Raw genomic sequence first — 17,741 nt, forward strand, 5'->3', positions numbered from 1 at the left:
TTAAATCAACGCTTCACTTTAGTCGAGCATCAGAAGAAAGTTACGTCACCGCTGTAATGTGGGCTCCTCGGTTGCTCAGAGCATGAGAGAGTGAGAGGTTATGTAAAAAAAAAAAAAAAAGAGTACAAAATCAGTGGCAGCCCAGCAATGTATCCACGCCAGCCTCCACCCATTCTGCCAGCCCTGGAGCTGGATTAAGCATGTTTTAGGTTTCCAGTAATCACTTTTGCCCAGCAAGTGAAGATGATACAGGAACTAAGTGAGGCAGACCAAAATCAATCAAGGGCTGAATGACAGCGCATGAAATTGGCTGTGACAGGTCTGTGGGCCATTATCTGTGACCAGCACCCATTTCTGTTCCCACATAGATAGAGCATGAAAAAGTAGGATGACAGTCATGACTGACCTAAATGAGGTGTACTGTACGTTCAGGCTATCTCTTCGCAGGAATCCGGGTAATATGTGTTGAATTAGGTGTGTGGGGAAAAAAACATGCTGGAAAATCCTATTCGGTTAATCCGTTTGGAGGATACAAATGAAACAACGAAAGCTGTCCGGTCTGGCATATTATTGTTTTGGGATTTGTTGTCGTATTCGCGATGACGTGCATGCTACTCACCACGTAGAGCTGCTTCCACAAGACACCCCACTCCTGCAGTGTTGAGGTGGTCTCTGTGATAATGGGGTCCTCCAGGGGGACCACCGTCTCACACAGCCTGACAGAAAACATTTGCATGAATATGAGAGTTCACAGGGACACATCACATTTGGTGAATGAGTGTGATTCAAGCTTAAACACAAAAGGGAAAAAAACATAGAATCCTTCCATCCAATATATATTCCACTCCTGAGATTTGAACTGATACTTTTTGACTGTGAGGCAACCACTGTGCTCCCCTCTCACAGTGCCAAAACCAAAATGTATGTAGCTTGCCAGTGTATCAATGTCGTCGTGACAACGGGGAAGCCACTTGGTCCATGAATCTAAGTGATTATCAGTGCAGGGAACACTTTGGGAAAATGCAATCGATGCATCACACCATTAACGCCACAAGAAAGCAAAACAGAGTTCCGAGATTGCAGCTCCCGGAGCGAGGAAGTAGAATCATGTTGATTTCAAAGTTGCTACTTTTTAATTGTTTGAGCGCCAACAGAGGTCGTCCCTCTAAGAGGTAACGCAGCTGGAGGGTGCTGACACAACAGTGAATTACTGGGAAGTTCCATGACTTCAGGCATTTCAAGAGCTCCACTGCAGGGGGGTGCGGGGGGTGGGGGGGCTTCCAAACGGGTTATGCCTGTATTATACTGCCCCCAGGTGGCCAAGGCATGTGCACCAGAGGGACCGGCACACTGTCCATTGAAGTGAAGTAATACAAAAGTGACAAAAACTGTTTAATTCTTTACATTTATGTATTTTATTGATGTATTATGTTTGTGCATGTCTTGAGTGTTTTATCTTGTTTTATTTTTAAAAATCCTTTGAATTTTTTTTTATAATAATAATAAAAATAACACAAAAAGTGTCAAACCTATCATAAGACAAGACATGATGAACGCTTTCGATCAATGTGCTTCATGTTTTGCATGAGAGAATTGCTGTCGTGCTATAACATATTTTGGGCATGGCATTCGCTTGCAGATTCCACTATTACCGAATACAAGCACAGTGCAGGTCAAGTCTGAGCTCATGAACCTAAACAGAACCCCAATTATTTCGGAACATGTACAATGTGTGTGTGTGTGTGTGTGTTTGTGTGTGTGTGTGTGTGTGGAATCATGCTGCACATGTTCAAATAAATATTGTCGTCATCCAGCTTACCCTCTGTTGGTCACTGTGGATTTCTTCAAGTGGACATAGCTGACTGGGAAAATACCCTGTGGACAGATAGAGGTACAGAGATGTTACAAACTGTGACAGGATTATGTTATTGATTGATGAGAATCCAGACTTGTGACTATGTTGTTAGTTTAAAAAAAAACAGAAGCTGCACAGTGATATATATAATGAAAATCACAGCGCATAGTCTAAGCCTTCAAATAACCTTCCCACATTCTTTAAACACATTTAAACCTATTAAAACACATAGCAAATTGCAAGCATAAAATATATAGAAATACCGTATAATAATGGAATAAGAAAATACAAACATGTTTGATATTTTGAGCCTTAAAGTACCTCTCTCATGCTTTAAAGACACACTTTTTAAATGTATTTCAAAATAAATTTAAAAACTATTTGTTTTACAGAAAAATTCACAATATAGCAGGATTGAAATATCGTGAAGATTAGCACGTTATAAAAGGTGTGTAATAATTCCGAAAGGGAGACTTAAAGACATGTCACCATTTAATAAATACGTAATAACACATATACAGTCGTGCCTTGAGATACAAGTGAACTGACTTTGTTTTTTTGAAACACGACCCATCATTCGGACGATTTTTCTCCTTTGACTTGCGAGAGCAAACTTGAGATACGCGCTCTTTTTGGTGGCAACAAACTCAAGTCACTTCAAAATAATTAAGCGATTTGTCAGCTAGTGAACAATTCTGATTCTGATAACCAGTTTGTAAATCATTTAGAAACCCTTCGTACAGGTACCCTCATTGTGAAGAAGAAACACGCCGAAGAATACTGCAACGAGGTCGGCTCCGAATGATAAGACTCAGCGCCAAATGTCACGTCTGCAGCTTGTCTTTCCAATCTGCCAGATGTGAACAATTAGCCACCACGAGTGAAATGAAGTCTGCGAGCACAGAGAGAGAGAGATAGAGTATGGGGGCGAACGAGTGTGGGCAGCCGAGCGCGCAACAAAATGGAGGGGTGTTAGTAAGAACTGTAAATAGCTGCCGGGAATGGAGAAGGACAGCATGCAGTCACAAACACCTACATTTACAGCTTTTGTGCTTTCTTTCAGATAATCCAGTTGCATCCCATAATACCGCGGACCCATATATATGCGTTAAAAGCAGTGTGGATGTGCTGGAAACGTACCTCTCTCTCTCCTAAGAATTAAATCATTTGAGTTTCCAGGCTACTCTGCAGCATGCCGTAACTTCCTAGTAGTGGAATATCAAATCTGTCGTATGTAATTGGCATTTTGTGCAGTGCAGTATATTGATGTCAGTCCGGAGTGATGGTGCTATATTGCTCTACTTCCTTGCTTCTTCCTGCTTCTCAGCTTTAATAAAGATGTTCAATAAAAAGGAGTTCCAATAGGGAAATATGACGTCTGAATTTAGTTCCCTGTGCAAAAAGGATGTCTCTTCAATTTGGTCTTGATTAAAGCTAGGATACCCTACAAAATTTACTTTTAAAAAAATGATACATTTTGGCTTTGTAGTTTTATAGTTAAAATGGCTTAGAAATAGTTTAGATATGGCGGCACGGTGGACGACTAGTTAGCACATCCGCCTCACAGTTCAGAGGCCGTGCATGGGTGTTATCTGGTTACTCCGGTTTCCCCTCACATTCCAGAAACACCCAGGAACATTAACCACCCTCCATCCATCCATCCATTTACTGAACCGCTTATACTCACGAGGGTCACGGGCATGATGGAGCCTAGGCCAGCTGACTCTGGGCGCGGGAGGTTAATTGAAGATTTGAATTGTCCCAAGGTGTGAATGTCAGTGTGATTGGTTGTTTTGTTCAGGGTTTACCACACCCAAAGTCAGCTGGGATCCAGCACACCCACAACGATAAGCGGTACAGCAAAAAAAATTTAGAACACTAACTGCAACATTGGCTGACTGAATTTAGAAAGAAACAAGTTACCTTGATTGAAGGCTTCTTAGTTGAAAAGCCTCTGTACCAACCTATAGGACAAGATCAAAATCAAAACTTATGAAACCTGTGAAAAAAATTTTAAATTGTGCACACTGTTGCTGAAAACATTTTACCTTCACTCTTTTCCAGAATCTGGACAGTCTCCCCGATCTCCAGGACCAGGGCTTGACATATTGGTGAGCGAAAGTTGCAGATAACTGCAAAAATAGAGAGAACAAAATAACACATGAGATGAAAGTGATGAAGGCAGTTTGGAAATAAGACATTAACAAGGTTACACGCTGTCTCCACACAGCATGCGTGAAGGGCAGTGTGTATTTTTGATCAACTGTTAAAGCTTCTTTTGAAGTGAAAATTAATGGGGGGTTTTATTTGACATAACCCAAAGAAGAGTGTTGTTAACAACCCCGCCAAATTTGAATGATTTAAAAAAAATAATAATAATCACCAAGTACAGGTATAAAAAAAAAAAATTAGGCTTCAAAATGCGGCTTCAAATGCTGTGGGCGAGCTAGCTTGTGTGCTAATAAGTTAGCGGGAATCCTCTAGGCCTCAGGTGTCAAACTCAGGGCCCGGGGGCTAGATATGGCCCGCCACATCATTTTATTTGGCCCGCAAAATCAAATCATGTGCGTCAACCTCCATGATTCTTGCTGAATTCTGTACCACAATTTTAAATTGTCATATTTAATAAATAATAACGAGATATTGCAAGCATTGTTTTGTTACCAAACACATTTTATAGTATAGCAGTTGAACAAATATTATCCTTGACCTCTGATTTCAAAACTAGTTATCCATCAATTTGTTGTGTACATGTAATAATATGATGAGGTGATCATCCATCCATCCATTTTCTGAGCCGCTTCTCCTCACTAGGGTCGCGGGCGTGCTGAAGCCTATCCCAGCTATCATCGGGCAGGAGGCGGGGTACACCCTAAACTGGTTGCCAGCCAATCGCAGGGCACATACAAACAAACAACCATTCGCACTCACATTCACACCTACGGGCAATTTAGAGTTTTCAATCAACATGCATGTTTTTGGGATGTGGGAGGACACCGGAGTGCCCGGAGAAAACCAACGCAGGCACGGGGAGAACATGCAAACTCCACACAGGCGGGGCCGGGGATTGAACCCCGCTCCTCAGAACTGTGAGGCTGACGCTCTAACCAGTCTTTTCTTTTTTTTTTTTTTGGTTTCACATTCATAACGACCCTTTGAGGGAAACCATAACTACGATGTGGCCCACGACAAAAATGAGTTTGACAGCCCTGCTCCAGGCTGGTAGAGAGGCGGTGGGCTCACCGGAGCATCACGTTATCGCTTGGGAATTTAAATAATGACGCGAGCTGTTCTGCTGTTGTGGCAACCAGGGATTTTCGGGGTGTAGGGATAGCTAGCTCCTTAACGGGCGATATACAACGGGCTTAACAACGGGGTTAACGGGCTACTTCCGCATTCAATTCATAGGGTCTTCAGATAAAATACTTAAAAGTTTAGTAAACATAAACAACAGCATAAAACACACACACACACATAACTCGCCACTGAAGTGGGTAGTCATTTTAATCACTAATTATTTTTAAGCAGCCTGATATGTGTGCAATATTTAGTTAATTGAGCTTGCAGATTGGGGCCCACACGGCGGGTGCATGCCAAATAGCTTTATAGAGTAAGTAAGTCGGCATTTGCATACATCTTCCTTGCCAACTGATCGGAATGTGCAGCATTACGTAGCCTTTGACCATACAGATAAATGACTCAAAGTTTTGTTTTTGTTTTTACTTAAGGGAATGAGTGCCACAGTAAAGTGGCCAAATGAGACATGCTTCATACAGTAGACAGTCTTCAGTGAAGACAAACTTGTTTAATAATGACAGCGCTCCGTTGACGACGTTAAAACCCACAAAGGGTGGCCCTTGAAGGTCCGCTCGCGGTGAATCATTATGCTAATGAACTAGCCATGGGACCCAGTGAGGGGGAGGAAGAAAAGGATGGGCCCTGCCTTGCCCGGCTCCTCTGCTTTTTTCAGAGTAACGAGCGCTCAGTTCCTCTGCGAGGGTTACTATGGCAACACACCAGCGACAAACTGCGGCGCTCTTTTCACTGTAACTGCTTGGACGATGACGGTACTGTATTTTTAAAATGGCAAGCTTATAGATGCTGCCTGCCACCAATATGGTTGAAGTCAACATACAGTACTGGAGGTCGTGTATTAAAAAGGTAGAGGGATGGGGAAAACATTTTAATATATGCACAAGCTCCTGGTCTGTTCGATTTAAAGGAAGAAGAAAACCAATTGAGATGTGAACGTCATGATGGAGAGAGATGAGAGACGACTCATGTTTTCATAGCCCTCCCTCAGAAAACTTTGAAGCCGTGCAAACACTCTTTCACTGTGTCTTAAGATGGAGCGTATTAGCATATCCTCGAAACATAACCAGCAGTCCGAGCATGCTGAGCGGAGGAAGCTGGGAGAAGAAAACAATGACAAACTCACAGAACTTTAACTCCACAAGAGAATATTGGTCTGGATTGCATGTCTATCGAGTTGCATGGTCACACATGCGTTGGGTTCAAGGATTAATCTGCACCATTTTACATGCATTCAATGAATAAATCAGTTTTTTGTCCAGTAACAGGAAATCAACTGTACTATAATTTACATGTTAATTATGAACTACAGACTCCCGAAGGAAGCATTTTGCCGCATTATGATGCCAACAAGTACAACATGTAAATCCATCTAATGATGATACGAAAACTAAATTGGCACTGAACACAACATTAGGTACACCAGCAGAATCAAATGAGATCCATTACAAGAGCTGTATCAAAATTCTGCTTTTGCAAAGGCTGATATGCTCACTTTTGATTAACTCTGTCAGTAAGTATTTCTTGGAAAATATGGTTAATAGTTTGGCTGTAGAGCAGACAGAAGTTTCTAATAGCAACATGATAACATTTTACTAAAAATGATAGTCTCTCAAAATGTTGAATCCGGTTGGAGTGGTCACTTGAACCTGAGTACAACACACCAAGAATTTTGAAAATCGGATGATTGATTTTTTTGCGTGAGGGAAACCAGTTCAGGGTTTGAACTGCCCGATGATAGCTGGGATAGGCTCCAACACGCCCACGACCCTAGTGAGGAGAAGCGGCTCAGAAAATGGATGGATGGATGGATGGATGGATGGAAAAAATAAACCGTTTTGGTGACTGTGTGTGATTTCACCTTTGGAAAATCTGGTCAAGATAGGCTTTCAAATTATAGTAAAACAGTATAACTTCATCATTTATAATTTATGATGAAAAACTGACTTGGCTGTTTGTGCTTTCAATTACTAACAGTTGAATGGGTGTAATTTGACCTCCAGGCTTTAAAACTGCGTTGACACATTGATGCAAAGTTAGAATCTAATGCTCGTTTCTCTTTTAGCAGTGACAAAATTGTGCATAATGAAATGCAGGCCTCTCAGCAGGCGGTGACATTCAGACACCTCCTAATTCCTATCAGGCCCCAAAAAAACTAAGCAAACAGAAGGTGGGTGAGTTTCACATCTTATTTACTGTGCAAAGACAAAATATATATATATACATATATCCATCCATTGTCAACACCTCTTATCCTGGTTAGGGTCGCGGGGTGCTGGAGCCTATCCCAGCTGACTTCAGGCAAAAGGCAGACTACACCCTGAACTGGTCGCCAGTCAGTCGCAGGGCACATATAGAGACGGACAACCATTCGCACTCACATTCACAGTGTCACTGAGTGGGAACTGATCCCACACTGCCCGCACCAAAGTCAGGCTAGTGCACCACTACACCATCAGTGACAGTGACTATAGATATATATATATATATATATTTTGGAAAGAGGTTACAATCCCAAAATGTGCCCGATAATGCTCGATGATCAGATTTAAGCAAAAAGTTGGCCTGTGCAAATGGTTACTAACGACATGGTGAGCAACAAGCATTAAAGTTCAAGTGTGCCTGGAGGAAAAAGACAACACTTTGTTTCAAACTTGCTTGGACACAAGAAAGCAGCTTAATTTAATTGAATCACAGTGTTCTGTGTGCGTGCATGCTTTGTGTGTGGTTTTGGGTATACAAATCCATTAGTGACGAGAACACCCCAGTGTTATTGGCCATTTTATGAGATGATGACTGGTAATTGAGGAGAATATTGCGCCTGATGTGTCATAGTTTGGAGGTCTGTTCAGTAACATGAGCGTGCAACTGCATCGCATTAGCAAACAACAACATTAGCAGGAGTTTGAAATCACTTCACGTCACGTTTACTGCACATTTGAACCCACAATACCTTGGACCCAGTACGCACATAAAGACAATCGGGCTGTGCCACCTCCCAAACGACAAACACCAAACTATCTTAAGAGTATCCTATAAAATTGTCCTTCGGTCTGAGGTGAATTTGTCCCGTTTATAGGGTCCGAAACAGGTCAGGACCGACAAACTTAAATATTAAACGTGTTCAATATTTACGACAAATAATCTTCAATTGAGTGCGAATGGTTGTTTATGTGTGCCCTGCAATTGGCTAACAACCAGTTCAGGGTGTACCCCGCATCCTGCCCGATGACAGCTGGGATAGGCTCCAGCACGCCTGCGACCCTAGTGAGGAGAAGCGGCTCAGAAAATGGATGGATGGATGGATGGATGAATCTTCAAGTGTGTGTGGGTAAAGCAGACGTTTCTTGAGTCATGACTCTACGAATTGTGACGTGGAACGGAATGTAGCCAATCAAGAAGCGACCTGACTGAAGAACACAGAAGCAGCCGTAAGTAAATGTCTTACCAGATGTATTTTGTTTTAGTGGATTCCAAAGGCGGCATGAAGGGTTTTTTTTGTTTTTTTTTGGAGGGGACGACATCACCATTCTACAACACTCCCGCCTGCGGTCGCATCCCCAAAAGTGTGCTCGTTTTTGTGAGATCACGCGTGATCATGTGAGATTTCTGCCTCTTGAGTACTTGTTTGTGGCGGAACAGAATCTTTGTGTGCATGGTATTATGTGTTGAGATTACGCACATTACCAACAAAACTGTTAATTACCTGATTTTTTATTTTTTTTTTATCTTCGTGTGTGTCGTTTAAGATTTGAAAAATCCTTATGTGTGTACCAGGCCTTAATGGGTGCAGGGTTTCCTTTGTTGTTTTTTTGCCCGATGACAATGCATTTCTGTGTCCTGTTCTGCAATATTGCCTACGGAAAGAATGTGTTGTATTGGATACATTAAATATTAATGTATGCCCCCTCATCCACCGGATTTCAGGATTAACAAGACAAATGCTTTGCTAGTGAAAATAGAACACGTGGCTGAACGACCTTGCTTGAGGACCAGCGAGGCGCATACCTACCTGACTGTACAATAACCCTCGAGGGAGGAATGTAAGAGGAAGGTGAGATATCATCAAAAAGCTGCCAGTACAACAATAAACACTATTACAGTTTATAAATGGGCTGCTTCTTTTTGAGGAACATTTTATTAAAGACGACATCACCTACTCTGCGCTCATCCAAACTGCTGTACTGAAATTAGCTGATTTCCTTTTTCTTCCCTTTTTCCTACTTTCCTCGTCTATTACATACATTAAAGCATGTTTGAACCATCTCACCAATACAATGCATTTACAGTGGACCCCCATTATTCGCGGGGGAGATTTGCTACACCGCAAATACCAAAAATCCGTGGACAATTGATTTCCATTAAAATTGCATTGAATGTTTTTTTTCAATTTTATTTTAAATCTACCTGCCACCAAAATGCAAGGGCTCGCCAAAAGACTCCAAACTCTATCGATTCGGTTCCATTCTGTCGTGATCGCATCTGATCCGAGAAGTGTCCGTTGCAAATGGTGGCGACCTGCAGCAGTTGACTTGATTATTTAACGCGCTGTGACAGTAGCGTGTGCACGTGAGCCACGTGCACAGAGCGGCAAACTGTACAGCATGCAGCCATCTGATTCATGGCCTTGTTCCACTGAAAAGTTCAATGGAAAGGTCGGATGCAAGCACCTTACAAGGCTGTTGAGAACCCGGACACCCTACGGAGGAAACTAATTTTGGCCGCTTGTATACGGGATCTTATTCTTTCGGTCACGACCCACAGCTCGTGACCATAGGTGAGGGTAGGAAAGTAGATCTACCGGTAAATTGAGACCTCTGAATAGACCTTACCAGGGAGGCTGAGGAGTGGGATCCCCCTGTAGTTGGAACACACCCACTTCTTAAAAAGGGGGACCACCACCCCAGTCTGCCAATCCAGAGGCACTGTTCCCGATGTCCACGCGATGTTGCAGAGGCGTGTCAACCAGGACAGCCCCACAACATCCAAAGCCTTTAGGAACTCCAGGTGAATCTCACCTTGCCACCGAGGAGCTTTTTAACCACCTCGGTGACCTCAACCCCAAAGATAGGAGAGCCCACCTCAGAGAACCCAGACTGTCGGTGGAATTGAGGAGGTCTCCGAGGTATTCTCCCCACCGACCATTCAAGCTGGTACAGGGTCATGTTTACCACTGTGTTACATCACCTTTTCTTTTAACAACATTCAATAAATGTTTGGGAACTGAGGACACTAATTGTTGAAGCTTTGTAGGTGGAATTCTTTCCCATTCTTGCTTGATGTACAGCTTCAGCTGTTCAACCGTCCGGGGTCTCCGTTGTTGTATTTTACGCTTCATAATGCGCCGCACATTTTCAATGGGAGACAGGTCTGGACTGCAGGCAGGCCAATCTAGTACCTGCACTCTTTTACTACGAAGCCACGCTGTTGTAACACGTGCAGAATGTGGTTTGGCATTGTCTTGCTGAAATAAGCAGGGGCGTCCATGAAAAAGACGTTGCTTGGATGGCAGCATATGTTTCTCCAAAACCTTGATGTACCTTTCAGCGTTAATGGTGCCTCCACAGATGTGTAAGTTACCCATGCAATTGGCACTGACACAGCCCCATACCATCACAGATGCTGGTTTTTGAACTTTGCATCCATAACAGTCCGGATGGTTCTTTTCCTCTTTGACACAACAACACAACATCCACAATTTCCAAAAACAATTTGAAATGTGGACTCGTCGGACCACAGAACACTTTTCCACTTTTCATCAGTCCATCTTAGATGAGCTCGGGCCCAGAGAAACCGGCGGCATTTCTGGGTGTTGTTGATAAATGGCTTTTGCTTTGCATAGTAGAGTTTCAAGTTGCACTTATGGATGTAGCGCCGAACTGTATTTACTGACATTGGTTTTCTGCAGTGTTCCTAAGCCCATGTGGTGATATCCTTTACACATTGATGTCGGTTTTTGATGCAGTGCCGCCTGAGGGATCGAAGGTCACGGGCATTCAATGTTGGTTTTCGGCCTTGCCGCTTACATGCAGTGATTTCTCCAGATTCTCTGAACCTTTTGATGATATTATGGACCGTAGATGATGAAATCCGTAAATTCCTTGCAATTGTACATTGAGGAACATTGGTCCTTAAACTGTTCGACTATTTTCTCACGCACTTGTTCACAAAGAGGTGAACCTCGCCCCATCTTTGCTTGTGAATGACTGAGCAATTCAGGGAAGCTCCTTTTATACCCAATCATGGCACCCACCTGTTCCCAATTAGCCTGTTCACCTGCGGGATGTTCCAAACAGTTGTTTGATGAGCATTCCTCAACTTTCTCAGTCTTTTTTGCCACCTGTCCCAGCTTTTTTGGAACTTGTTCCAGCCATAAAATTCTAAGTTAATGATTATTTGCTAAAAACAATAAAGTCTATCAGTTTGAACATTAAATATCTTGTCTTTGTAGTGTATTCAATTAAATATAAGTTGAACATGATTTGGAAATCATTGTATTCTGTTTTTATTTATGTTTAACACAACGTCCCAACTTCATTGGAATTGGGGTTGTACATGTAAGGTATTTATAACAACCACATAACTTTGCCTTGTACACCGCTAGCACTATGCTAACAAATAACATGGGAAATGCCACAGACTGGCTAATGAATAGCAGCTGTGTGGCGGTGTTATAACGCTTTCAGAAACGGATATTTTAACACATCAACACTGGTAGAGAAACAACACAATATACTGATCACAGGCATTTATTCTTAAGTCTCTGTGAAAAACGACAACTATAACTGCAGATTACTGAGTTACTTACAGCAGTTGTGAAGCTCTTCTTCGTTTGTGTCTGCATGAGTGTATCCGACTGCCCCTTGGTGACCAAATCACACACTCTAGAAGGAGCCACCATTGTTTCATCTGTTTAATTCTTTGCATTCTATTTACATATATTAATTAATTTTTTAATCGTAAAATACTAAAAAGTGTGGGGTTTTTTTCTGACTAAAAGGCACATTACAAAAATTTGGGTTGGATTTTTTTAGGGGAAGCTTTGACAGATTAATGGCATTTGGAAAGATGATTTATTTGGTTCTTTAAAAATCCGTTCACTCCATGGTAGGTTTTGGTCACAAGGTATGGCATAATAAACAATTTAACTACAAATGTAAAAAAGGAAAACACCAAGTCCCATAATGCACCAAGTTTATCCCTTCATTCAGATATTTGTTACCATCCTCTAACAAATATTGCAAAAGTATGCAGGAACGAAAAAACACAAACATCAGCAGCCATTCGAAATCAGAGATAAATCGTTTACAAGGTGGTCTCCACTACTTTCCTTTTTAGATGGCGCCCAGTAAAGCACGACAGCAGGAAGGACAGGCCTGGTCGGTGACTCAAAGCCCTCAGTTTGGTTTTATTTGCTGCTACTGGCAGCAGCAATCAAATCATTCATGAAATAGGTTGGGAAATATGCAAAATGCTGCTATTAATTTCACGCAGGAGGCAGGTGACCAGATGAAAACGGGCTTTGCGGGACTGCATGGCGAGCTAACTTGGAAGCATGGGCTGCTTCTGCTGAGATATAGTGGTGGCAAGTAAAAGAGAAACCTGAAGAAATAAGTGGCAAAATGTACAAAAGATGCAGAGAAGGGAGGTCTGAATGTGAGATTATCATCATGTGGCCTTGAGATCCTTTGTACACTACTCGAGATGTCTTGGTACATACACCACCACCGTCATGGAAATATCAAATTATGTAATTCTGTATCTTTATGGAAGATTATTTCTTAGGGCTGAAGGGCAAATGGAGAAAAGGCTGGCATCACTGGAGACACAACATAAACACAACGCTGCTGCTTCTCTGCATTTCAGCACCACGGACAGCGTCAGGTCACTCTTCCTGCACCAACCACCTCCTTCCATTTCTACAGCTCTTACCCTGTTCAGAAACACCAAAAAAGGATCCAATCCCATCTGATTAGGACAATCGCCTGGATTGTTCACACTCAATCAATCCACAGGGGTCATTGTGAAGAGTGCACTGTGGGGGGATTGAACTCAGTCATGTGAATCTTTTCTTTTACTGTTGGTGTGATTGTAAAAAAGAAAAGAAAAAAGAAAGAAAAGAAAATATGTATATAAAACCGAAGGGCTGCAGTCCTTTTGCGATGATCGGTGGTTCACAAACTTTTTACACCAAGTGCCAAATAAAAAATACTTGGCTCTCAAAATACCACCATCAGTACAAGCATTAAAATACAGTAGCGTAATAGTGAGTGTTTATCAAAAACAAGACCGGTTTTATTCCTTAAATGTATATTTATCCAGACGCTCTAACCAGTCGGCCACTGTGCCGCATGTATATTTAATATAATATAATTTTAATTTTAAAGATTTTTCACAGTTTGAACACTACAACTGACCGTGCTTAAAAATACGAAAATAAAAAACTGTACTTAAAAGATTCAAATGAAATGTATTGTACATATAAGTAAAATAACAACTGTACCTAAATGTCTCACCGAAATGTAAATATTTAAAAACAAACTTCAAGATCACATGCAAATGTTTTGAACTTCAAAGTTAAATACAACTGAACCGAGGCAGTGATTCTTTCGTGCACCACGAGAGGGAGCCCACACTTATGACACTGAGAATCACTGCTGATTGGGTGCAATAAGATACAGCCAGGAGTGATGACATCAAACTATATGTCGACCTATCGTGTGTATGTGTTTGTGTGTGTGTGTGCGGGCTTGTGTGCGTGTAATTTGGAGACTGAGAGAGAGAGAGAGAGAGAGAGAAGCATGAAGCATGTTTTACAGTGATTTATGACCATAAAATAGCGCTAATGCTAACTTACCACTAGGTGTTTTCTCAAGTTAGAAGTGGGCTGAAGTGTGTCATAAAGGTTTTGTGTCTGTAAAGTAAACACTCACGCGGCTGTATTTCCCCCGCCTAAAATGAGTCATATTGATTGGCCCACGAAAGCTTTGTGTGCTGTCATGTGACTACTTCGTGCCGTCTGATTGGTGAATTGGAGTCAAATGACATGACTGATCACGTTGGATTGGCGCAAAGGCCCCCTATGCGTAAGTAGAAGATGAAGTCAAAAATAGATCCTGCGCACAATAATGGATAAATAAAAGTAGCAAGGGGCACCCATGCAGAGACAATTCCACAGGTAGACCCCAGTTCATGACACCTGTTGGGGTCGGGGTGCCACCTGGTGGCTGCAACACCAATCGCATCCTTCTCCCACCCGCACTTCCCCTTCAGATTACCTGCAGAAAATAACGCTGCAAAAATTGAAGCATTTTCCATCAAACCAAGCAGCCAAGTATGAGAATGATTCGTTTCATCAACACCTGAGCACACTGTGATCGCATCTCGAAGGTGGTGGCTGCATGGGACTGGAGGCTGCATCATCCCACGCAATTCCACACACCCCCACACCCTCTCTCTATGCAGCCATTAGAAGTGCATGTTGTTTTTCATTGGGTGCAAATGTGCTTGACAAGAAGGGAAGCAAAAAATTTTATCTTGTGTGCCTTGTGTCGACGAGCGTGCCATTCATTTGCAACGCCGATAAATAGAGAACAACAAACGTAGCGAATTAACAAATCAAAGGTGCAGTTGACTCACCAACTCCGATCTTCTCCTCTTCGGTGGGGATCCACATGTTTGGTTATTTGTGCCACATTGTGTCGATGACTGGAGATGATGTCGGCTTCCAAAAAAATAAAAAATAATAATAATGTGATGAAGAGGACGAGGAGGAGTATTGTTCGTACTACATGTCCTGACGTCTGTGTGCGCAGTGATGGTGCGGGGGAGGAAGGAGCGTCAAAGATCACTGTTGTTGTTGGTGTTGTTGTTGATGATGGTTTTTTTTTGTATTTATTATTATTATGATGATTATTTCCCGGCGTGTGTCTCCAGTCTAATGCGGTATCCGTGACCAGCTCGTGTACGCGCAGCCGCGCACGCGCCTCGCGGTCTCCACAAAGGTGTTATTACAGCAGCATTTCCAGTCAAGCGCAGGTAGATTTAAAAAAATAATAATAATCATAATAAAAAATCTCATCATCCGGTGTCCGCTTTAGAAAGAAAGGCAAAATCAAAACCTTGTGGAGTCTGCCGATGATCCGCGCAATGGTTTGGATGAGAATGAGACGCGAATTGGCGTCTAGGTCCGAGTTGGCGCAAGAGGAATCGAGAAGAGGCTGCAATGTAGCGTAAGATGCGCCATCTTCGTGCGGGTCACGTGACTCGTTTTGTCAACACGGATGTGTCAAGCGGATGCGAATATGCCCTCTCGCTCTCTCTCTCTCGCTCTCTCTCTCTCTCTCTCTCTCTCACACAAACTGCAATTTCTCCTCCCGCTTGCATTGCCCTCCCTCGTCCCTCCTTCCGGTGTGCGCAGGCCACGATGCACCGCCCCCCCCTCCAAGGCCCCTTAGGGTGTTACATGCCAGGCCCATGTGTGTTTGGGGATACCTCCCTGTTGAGTCATTCCAACTTGCCATCAGAACAATACTTTGTTATGCTGCATGCAGCTGCAATGTGATTTGGATATTGGTGCAAATCCCCAACCCAACCGCGTGAGTGTTTACTTTACAGACACAAAACCTTTATGACACACTTCAGCCCACTTCTAACTTGAGAAAACACCTAGTGGTAAGTTAGCATTAGCGCTATTTTATGGTCATAAATCACTGTAAAACATGCTTCATGCTTCTCTCTCTCTCTCTCTCTCTCTCTCTCAGTCTCTCTCTCGCTATGTCTCTCACACACACACAAACACTATAATAAGTCTGTTCAGCAAACAGCTTCTTCATTCAGTCATTTAAGCGAATAAAGCAAATAATGTTTCTATAGGGCCCAATGCATTTGTTGTTGGGTCATTGAAAATTGAAATGATGGCAGGTGTGTGTGGACTCCTTTATATTCCATCCATCCATTTTCTGAGCCGCTTCTCCTCATGTGTCCCATACAAACAACCATTCGCACTCACATTCACACCTACGGGCAATTTAGTGTTTTTGGGATGTGGGAGGAAATCGGAGTGCCCGGAGAAAAGCCACACAGGCACGGGGAGAACATGCAAACTCCACACAGGCGGGCCGGGGATTGAACCCAGGTCCTCAGAACTGTGAGGCTGACGCTCTAACCAGTCGCCCACCGTGCCGCCCTCCTTTATATTATTATTTGTTTTATTTTATCTGACATTCATGCTCTGATTTTTTTTTTAAATCGTAAGTTACTCACCTGTTACTCTTTACTTGCATAGTTTTTTCACTGAGTACTCTCTTACTCAAGTAAATATTTGGTGGACTACATTTTACTTTTGCTTGAGTCATATTATTCTAAAGAAACCATACTCTTACTTGAGTACAATATTTAGGTACTCTACCCACCTCTGATGATCATTCTTATGCTGTTTCACTATTTCACTGTTTTGAAACGTCCAACATGGACAGGTGCATGTTTCTATGGAACCCTGCGCAAACGTGGTGGAAACAAAGAAAGTTCTCGGGACTGTTTCGAGCTCCCTCTTGAACACTACTAACAATGTCCCATAAAAATACACACAGTCATGTAAAGTTTTACAGTCTAAAAATTCCCCCAATTACCACCATTTTCCTTTATTTAACCCACAGTGGTAAATGAAAAATCAATTTTAGTAGACATGGGTCAAATTTTACGGAAGCTTATTGCATTCACTTGGATTAAAAAAAAAAACTTTTTCTGAGTAATTTTTTTAGGGCTTTGTTTTTCTATTTTTTCTGTTTTTCTGACTAATTCTTTTTCCACCTGTTTTTCTGACTATTTTTTTCTGAATAATTTTTTTCTACCGGTTTTTCTGACTAATTTTTTTCGGAGTTACCGGGACACATCGAACTCGCGAGAACCTGCGAACTGCAAGTGACTTTTTGCGGAATCCGTAGTAAGCAACATGACCAGCTTATTCAGTTTGATCAAGTTTTATTTTGATATGGGTTTAAGACACTGGGAGATACTCCTGTCTTTGAGTCACATAGATGGTATTGTTATTAGTTTGTCGACATTACGCAGGCACCTTAATTGAACCGGTAAGTTAAACGTGTATGGGCAGGTTGAAGGTGTGCGAGCAGTAATCCGCCATTAGTGAGTCCGCAAAGAGTCACTTGTAGTTCGCAGGTTCTCGCGTGAGTTTGATGTGTCCCGATAACTCAGAAAAAAATTTGTCAGAAAAACAGGTGGAAAAAAATTTGTCCGAAAAACAGAAAAAAATAGTCAGAAAAACAGGTGGAAAAAAAATAGTCAGAAAAACTGAAAAAAATAGTCAGAAAAACAGGTGGAAAAAAAATTTGTCCGAAAACCAGAAAAAAAATAGTCAGAAAAACAGGTGGAAAAAAATTAGTCAGAAAAACAGAAAAAAATAGTCAGAAAAACAAAGCCCTCAAAAAAATTACTCAGAAATACAGGAGTTTTTTTTTTATCCAAGTGAATGCAATACGCTTCCGTAAAATTTGACTTGGAACTGCCTCAGTGCACAAAATCTTTGTGGCACCTGTACAATATAATGACATTTTAA

At 42.0% G+C, this 17,741-nt stretch overlaps 1 protein-coding gene across 3 annotated transcripts in view; it reads right to left on the reverse strand.

The window, feature by feature from the left end:
- The window catches only part of dock3 (dedicator of cytokinesis 3), a 58,866-nt gene extending 43,371 nt beyond the window's left edge, over positions 1-15,495 (reverse strand). For all 3 annotated transcript variants that reach the window (XM_061762120.1, XM_061762030.1, XM_061761956.1), the window contains exons 1-5: positions 14,807-15,495; positions 3,904-3,987; positions 3,779-3,819; positions 1,820-1,875; positions 620-716 (exon numbers count right to left, since the gene is read on the reverse strand). In XM_061762120.1, coding sequence (XP_061618104.1) covers positions 620-716; positions 1,820-1,875; positions 3,779-3,819; positions 3,904-3,987; positions 14,807-14,843 — 315 coding nt within the window. In that variant the 5' untranslated portion in view covers positions 14,844-15,495. The remainder of the gene's footprint in view (positions 1-619; positions 717-1,819; positions 1,876-3,778; positions 3,820-3,903; positions 3,988-14,806) is intronic.
- Positions 15,496-17,741: the final 2,246 nt, after the last annotated feature.

The sequence above is a fragment of the Phyllopteryx taeniolatus genome, chromosome 1, assembly GCF_024500385.1.
Source record: "Phyllopteryx taeniolatus isolate TA_2022b chromosome 1, UOR_Ptae_1.2, whole genome shotgun sequence".
In the NCBI taxonomy this organism is placed as follows: domain Eukaryota; kingdom Metazoa; phylum Chordata; class Actinopteri; order Syngnathiformes; family Syngnathidae; genus Phyllopteryx; species Phyllopteryx taeniolatus.